At 41.5% G+C, this 7,372-nt stretch overlaps 1 protein-coding gene across 1 annotated transcript in view; it reads right to left on the bottom strand.

Annotated features, from left to right (window-relative positions):
- Window positions 1-1,089: 1,089 nt before the first annotated feature.
- COLEC10 (collectin subfamily member 10) overlaps window positions 1,090-7,372 on the bottom strand; it is a 361,952-nt gene continuing 355,669 nt past the window's right edge. Inside the window, exon 6 of the mRNA XM_069220654.1 lies at window positions 1,090-1,996. Within this exon, the coding sequence (XP_069076755.1) occupies window positions 1,605-1,996 (392 nt within the window). The 3' untranslated portion in view covers window positions 1,090-1,604. The remainder of the gene's footprint in view (window positions 1,997-7,372) is intronic.

Here is a 7,372-nt window from a genome sequence, read left to right as displayed (position 1 = left end):
TGTCTGAGCTTGCAGAAACCTGCTGTACGGGTTTACTAGCGTTTGAATCCAGGTTAGCCAGAGCCAGGGCTCGGATTACCAAGCACCTCTCACTAACGTGGAAAATGGTGCCAGGAACCTCATTAAACAGTGACTTTACTCAACACTCGGAAACAATCCAACCCGCAGCAGGAGTTTTTCTGTCCTGATGCATCCACAGCTCGTACATAACCCCTCATGTTTGGGCGCGGTAAAAGCAGCCATGGAGATACCAGTACTGTGGAGCTGTGTTTTTCCCTGGTGCGGTTTTACCTTCAGTTCCGATTTCCACAGCTTGGAATGTGGGACAGGACAACAACCATAGCACACGTTTTCCACCGTTCTAAGCTGCATAACGCAGGATCATGCAGTTTCCCCTAGTATTACCTGGCAAAACCTGTGCAGGAAAACGTTCAACTTCAGTGCGAACTTGATGCCTGACGAGCAATGTCACACAGGGAGTGAAACCTCCTTCCAACTGCTTCAGCTGGACAAGCCCATTTGTAAAGAGGGCATAACTGAGGATTTTTGTGTAACCCAATACATTCTGAAAGACTGTTGTTTTCACCATGGCCGGGGGCAGTTGTTAGTTCCGGCAGCTCCTACATAAAGCTCAAGACAGTGACTCCGTTTTCAATGCACAGCAGGTATTGCCCCAGCCGCAGAAAGCTGCAGTGGTGGCTCCTCCGTATGGGCGGAGGAGCGTCGCTCACCCTGCCAGCAGCGATAGCTGCAAAACCTTTTAAAGAAAACGATCATAAACAATTATTGTTTCCTTTAAAAGGGGTGGGGCCACGGGGGTGACGTGCACTGAGGGGGACTCCGGCCAGCCAAACACACATGCGCTGTAGGCTGTCTCCAGCCGCTCCCAGTCTGCCTGTGAGCTCCCAGCATCATGATTGGCCACAGGGCAGGCTGGGAGCCTGCGCTTGCAGCAGCGACAAGGGACAGAGGAGCGCGGCGTGGGATCGCGCAGAAGAGGTGTTTTAAAAAAAATGTAATTTCATTTTTCTGCTGCTACCCCCGGCTCATCCCCCTGAGTGCCTCCTCCCCGCCCCGTCCCTTTCGCGGCTTCAAAGATTAAGTAAAGTTGCCACCAACTGCCACGTCATCGCCCTGACCCTTTCAAGACTGCCCCGTCTGCTCTCTTCTTTCTGTCTACTTCCCACCACTGTCCCTATCAGCTCTATCATGGGTTAATTCATATATTAAACCAGGAAGACCGCTGAACATCGCTATGGCTGTGTTCTTCCGTTAAATCAGTTAGATCAGTTAGAATCATTTTAAGATCTCTCTTTCTCTCTCTACCTTTCTCTCTTTCTCTTTCTCTCTCTACCCTTAGCGAAACACAATGAAATGAAAAGTAAAATGAAGGCAAACATAGTGAATACAATTGTAAAATAAGAAAGCTATGCTTTAGATACAAAAAGAAAGTATCAGACCTGTGAACATGGTTGCAATAAGTAGTTGAACAACATAACAATATATGAAATTAGTTTCTATTTGTTCCCGCTTTGTTGTCTCGCTGCATACCACAGGGTAATAGTGTGGATTCATTGTATTTCTTGTTTTACAGAGGTGAGCATCTATCTTTTCTTTTTAACGAACTCACAGACAAAGAAAATACTCAAATCACACTCCACGTCATTCCATTTGCCGGTGCTGAGCATTTCCACACAGTCCTCCTCCCCGGAAGTGTCGTTGGGCTCACTGTCCTTCCAGCTGCTGTAAGTTTGCAACGGGGTGTTGTCGGTATACATGTACTGTCCTTCCTTCACAATATCATTTACACCAATGAAGACGCGGAAGAGGCCGGACTGGGAGATGTAATCGGCAAGTAGCGTATTGGTGGCTTCATCTCTTGGCATTGCCAAAGTCCCGCTCCTGATCCTGCATTGGGTTAGGGCATCTCTATAATTCCGTTCTTCTTTTACAATGTAGTAGAACTTGTCTTCAGTTTCCCTGATCCCTGCTATTACTTTAGAAAGAAAACAACAGCAGGGGCATTAATATTTGCGACGTTTTTACATATGGCTTAATCTACTCTGCAATGAATAAAGTACAAAACATGTGTAGAAGACCATTATTCCAATGAAGGAAAGAGATAGTGATAATTGGTCTTGAAATAGTATCCCTAATTATTACCATCGACAATACACACTTGTTTTACATAAGCAGTGTCAATTTTCATACATAGATATCTTTGTGTAGGGTTTTAGTACATGGGCTTCCCAGACCACATGTTTTCATTCTGTTCTAAAACTCAAGTTCGAATGGACAGGCAGACATAAAATGGTCTGAAAAAGTAAGAAGCAAGCATATTGTAGTGAAAATACGATTGCATGGTTGTTATGTTTGCTTTTCTTTCACCACCTATGAAACTTTTTGCCACACAGTGCTCGACATATTTAAACCAGTCAACAAACTCGATACAATAACACAGTTAGCAAACTCATTGTGCATAGTTCTCCCTTTTGGGTGAATGGTGGTACAGGACATTTTTGAAGACATGTGGCTGTCCATCTGGACAGTGATGAAGTTCCTAATGACTGATGTGCCTAATGGTTTTTGTACCCCTCATGAGATGGAGAAAATGTTGCCTGTGTGAATTAGGAAGACTGTTTTGTCTTGATGAAGGGTATATACCAATAGGTCCTCCAAAATATGTAGATGGCTTTTTAGGAATACATACTGTTTAGAAAACCATAATATGAAAGAAGAGTTTGAGAGGACTTCTTTTAGTTATATAAATGCATAAATATATATATATATATATACATCTATATATATATATATATATGTATATATATATACATATATATATACATCTATATATAGATATATATATATATATCTATATATATATATCTATATATAGATGTATATATAGATATATATATATATATATAGATATAGATATATATAAAAACCAATTTTTTATAACATTTTAAGTATATATATGTCAGAATCATTTTATTAGTCATGATTCATTGAGAACTTTTGTATTGACCTGTCGATGAGTATTGACTTGCCAGGCGTATTGAGCTGTTGAGGAGTACACAGTGACTGCCTCACTCCTCTTCCCTGTAATTAAATGGAAATGTTCAGTCACCTTGCAACACAGAATGGGGTCCGTTTGTGAGAGAATGGAAGTTTTGGAAATCACCTTTCACATTGGGCAACTTAATCTGTGAATTTAAGTCTCAGAATTTAGTTGCCCAAATTGTTGTGCAAACACACGAGACCATCTCACATTTTTAGGACACACATAGGGACTTCATAGCACTAGAATTCCTTTCATGCAGTGTACCCAGACACATTTTCCTTCTTGTGAGTAAGGAGGACTTTACGAAGTACTTTGAGGGTGGTATATATTTTTTGAACTATTCAAACCTCCCAGGTTTATTTTGGGAAATTTAAAATTGATTCCATTAGCAGCTCGAAAATAGAATAATACCAGCACTAACATCCCTCATATAAACAATTACAGTGGAATGCAGTTCTTTAACTTTTTAGGGGTTCAGTGCATGTATCTCAAGTTAAGGGTGATCTACCTTTGCAAGGAACACTCCTTGAAAATGTAGATCGCACTTTACTTGAGATGGACCACCATGTCCAGTTACAATGTGGACTGTGTCTCTGCTTGTGGACAATAAAGAGTCCTTGGAACTCTATACAATGCCTGTCACAGACATCCAGTTTAATGGAATGGGTATTATAAGCCTTTGTTTAAGACTAAGTAAATCAAGGGACTTGGCCTTGTCACCCAGACTTTGAGTATGCTGCCAAAAATCTACTCTATTGAATGTAGACATTTACAGCAATAAGATAGCACAACATGTCCTGCCAGGTGCTGCTGCCCAGCCAAGAATTGACAATATCTTGAGTTTTGTGCCCCCCATCCCACACCCAGGCGAGAGCCACGAGGTACTACTTCTTTGAAAGCTAAGCTTGAAAAAGCATCTCTGAAAGGGCAATGCCAAACCCGGTAACACCCCTACAACAGTGACTACTCAAAAGATATTTGACAGCTACAAAGTAACTATGTTCTGCCAGCCTCGGTGTAATGACATCTTTCCACAGTGGGCCCAACATCTGCCAAATGCTATCAAGATCTCCTCCACACCTGGTTCATTCCAGAGTATTAAGCCTAAATGCTGATGTCCACACTTTTCATATTTTCTTGAACACTTTCCCACTGTACCATTGCCAAGACCTTACACTGTACACTGTACAGTCTATAGACTTTTTATATCCTTGTTAGGGCCTTATTATTTGTTTCTGGCACTTTAATATTTCATGAGTGACTAGTTAATAAAGCCTTACTTTTTTAATAAATGCCTTTGTCTGGGCCATACCTCTTTATATAGTGTCATTCTGAGAATACATCCCAACAGATTTTGTGCTCAACCAAATTACCGTAAAGAGAGCTATTTTCACTATAGAGAGTCTTTGGGTCAGCTATGTATGTGGAAAGCTGATTGTGTGCATTATATCAGTCTGGGTAAGGTGCTTTAAAACTGAATCTTATCTTCCAGGTCTAATGAGGTCCTCAGACATGCAAACACGTACACACTAGTCACTTGCCCTGACTGAGGCAACATATCCTTCAGTGGCAGCTGGTAGTTTTAAGAGGAAGGGCACTCATTCACACCCATGCATTCACACACACACACAGTTACAACACTCAGTAAGAAATACACATATGTTCAGACATATACACATGCACACACAAAATATAAAAACATACAAAACATACCTTCACTTTAGAGAGGGAAGACTCAGAGGTCCCAGGAGGGTTGCGAGTGCTGCCTTTCCTCATTGGCTGACCTAAGGTCAGGCAATGAGGGAAGGTTGCAGTACCCCACTCATGATGGAGTGGGATAGGTTCAGTGAGACTGCTGACTCCACCCCACTCTGTGACGAGGTGTCAGAGATTGACACTCAGCCCTGGGCACTTCAGGACTTAAAACTGAAGTGCCCGGGTTTAAGGCACTCAGTGATGCTCCCTCTTGTTAATTGGGGAAGGGCCTCGTGGTATTTTTGCCACACTGAAGAGGTCATGCCCACAAGAGCTGTGACTTCTTTAGTCCAGCAAAGTTCAGCTCAGGCAGCCAGGAGCATTCACATTTAGTGCACGTCTAGCTCCTGGCTGCCTGACCTGAACAAGAAGAGTGTCAGGCTGACCTCTGTTAAGCCTGACAGACATTCTCCTTTCCAGGGAAAATGGTGGGTGTGGCCCCTCACTCCATATATATGGGGTGCTGCTGATATCTTCGCACTCTGTCATGGAAAGCACACGCCACAAATGTGAAAAGGTCTCAGCTTTTGAAAATTTTCATTTTCAATTTCCCTCCCTTTATTATGTTATTATGTTAAATACTGCAGATCAGACATATCTAGACATGAACCAGCAAGATGTAGTAACTCGAACCTAAGCAAGCCAAAAAAGACCATACAAACAACAAAGTGTTCAACATGAGGATTCCAAAAGTCAGTCACCCTTGGCTCACTACTGGCCTGGAGACCACCTCCTAGAATAATATGTTTCTGTTAACAAATCCCTTATCTACTGTTACCTGTTCTTCTTTGCCCATTTGGAGGCATATTATAGAAAGCCCCCCGGAGACACAAAGGACCTGTAGGCATGCTTTCTTTGCACCCGGGGCACTTTGATATTAGAGAAGGGACTACAGGCACTTGTGCAATATAGATTGTGCTGGTGCTAAATTGCACTGGCACAAACTCAATGGGACGATCTCTAATTTTCATGTGGGCGTGGTTCCATGGAAATGAGGAAATCCTTTGCCTTTCTGCTGGTGCTATATTACAGGTACAGGTGCATAGTCAAAGTAGCCACCAGAAGATGCACTGACTGCACAATTTGTGTGCTTCCTAAAAGCACCCATCAAAAGGGGGTGCTTCCAGGCATCCCCAGACACCCCCCTGCTGGCGAGTTCAGTTACTCCATACACCCACACCCAGGAGTACTCTGTCCCTCTTTTAAATTCAGACAACATTGCCACCTGCACATTGAGAGCAAGAGCGGCTGCTACAAACAGCCGGTATGATAATCACTAATGTGCTTTTCCACACTCAGTACATTTGCTTTGATGCGGAGCACAATACCAATCTGCACCTGGATCTCAAACATGTGCACAGCAGCACAATGCTGAAGGAAGTTTGGGAGCAAATGAAACCACTCCTTGGACCCTGGCTTCCCACCTAATCGACTATGAGTGTTAGTGGAATGCTCCTGGGGTCATCGGCATCAGCTGCCTGGAGCTGGGATACTCTGTGGTGTAACCACGTCTTAGTTTGTAGGAAGAGATGAGAACTGAGATGCTGTAAACCCGGTCTGCTGGCCTATAGGGTGTCAGAAACTGTGATTGTAGGGTAGTCACAGTGTATAGGAAGGAAAACTCTCTTGCCGGTGGTATGAGCTTGAGGTTGGTGCAGTTATAATACTTTGTGGACCAGGTGCTTCCATTGTTAAGAGTGACCCTTGGATGGGTTGTGAGGTGGTTTCATTTTGAATTTCTTGAACGTGGGTGATGCGGGTTAACGAGGGACTTGTGCTAGCTGCTTTTGCAGCCTGTGTGTTTTGTTCATAGCGAGCACCAAGCAAATGTACCAATGTGTGAGTGCAGTTATTGTGAGTGGTTGCTGATGGTGTGTGCATTTCTACCTGCCTGCTTCTGTGCAGGCTTTTGTAGATGTACGATGTAGGCGTTCTTCACTGTGGTCTCAGGGACTGTGTGGCTTGTTCACAACAAATCGTTCCTGTGTCCATGGCAATAGTAATCTGCGTGCAAGTTTTGCGTTTAGCTTTTCTTTGGCGTAGTTTCAATGAGTATCATAGGCATAGTGAAAGAAAACTCCATAGGAAATGTAAAATGTAATTACATTATTTCAACTATTCAAAAATCTCAATTAATACAATTCATTTTTAAAACATTTGTAAAAGTAAAATATTTATTATAGTAAAACATTTACTAGTTAATTGAAAATGTGTTAATACGCTTTTTCAATTTAAACATTAATAGAACATTAACTTTTATTAAAATGTGATTAAAATACTTTTAATTCTATTAATCACGTTTATTAACTTTTAACATTTAACAATAATGAATATTTTTTAACCTAGGTGGGATTTTGTTTAATTTAAACCAGAAAAATAGTTTCAATTTAATGTAATATGTTCATAATAATTGCATTTTAAATTTAAAGTTAAATAATTAAGTAAATTGTGGTTTAGCTAATTTTCATTTAGGTGTACATTTAAAATAAAGATACTAACTTAATTTAGATGAACATTTAACATAAACATATTTAACAATTTATTTCAAGTTTG

The sequence above is a fragment of the Pleurodeles waltl genome, chromosome 2_2, assembly GCF_031143425.1.
Source record: "Pleurodeles waltl isolate 20211129_DDA chromosome 2_2, aPleWal1.hap1.20221129, whole genome shotgun sequence".
In the NCBI taxonomy this organism is placed as follows: Eukaryota; Metazoa; Chordata; class Amphibia; order Caudata; family Salamandridae; genus Pleurodeles; species Pleurodeles waltl.
The sequence above is the reverse complement of the archived record's forward strand: the minus strand, read 5'-3'. Positions and strand labels throughout refer to the sequence as shown.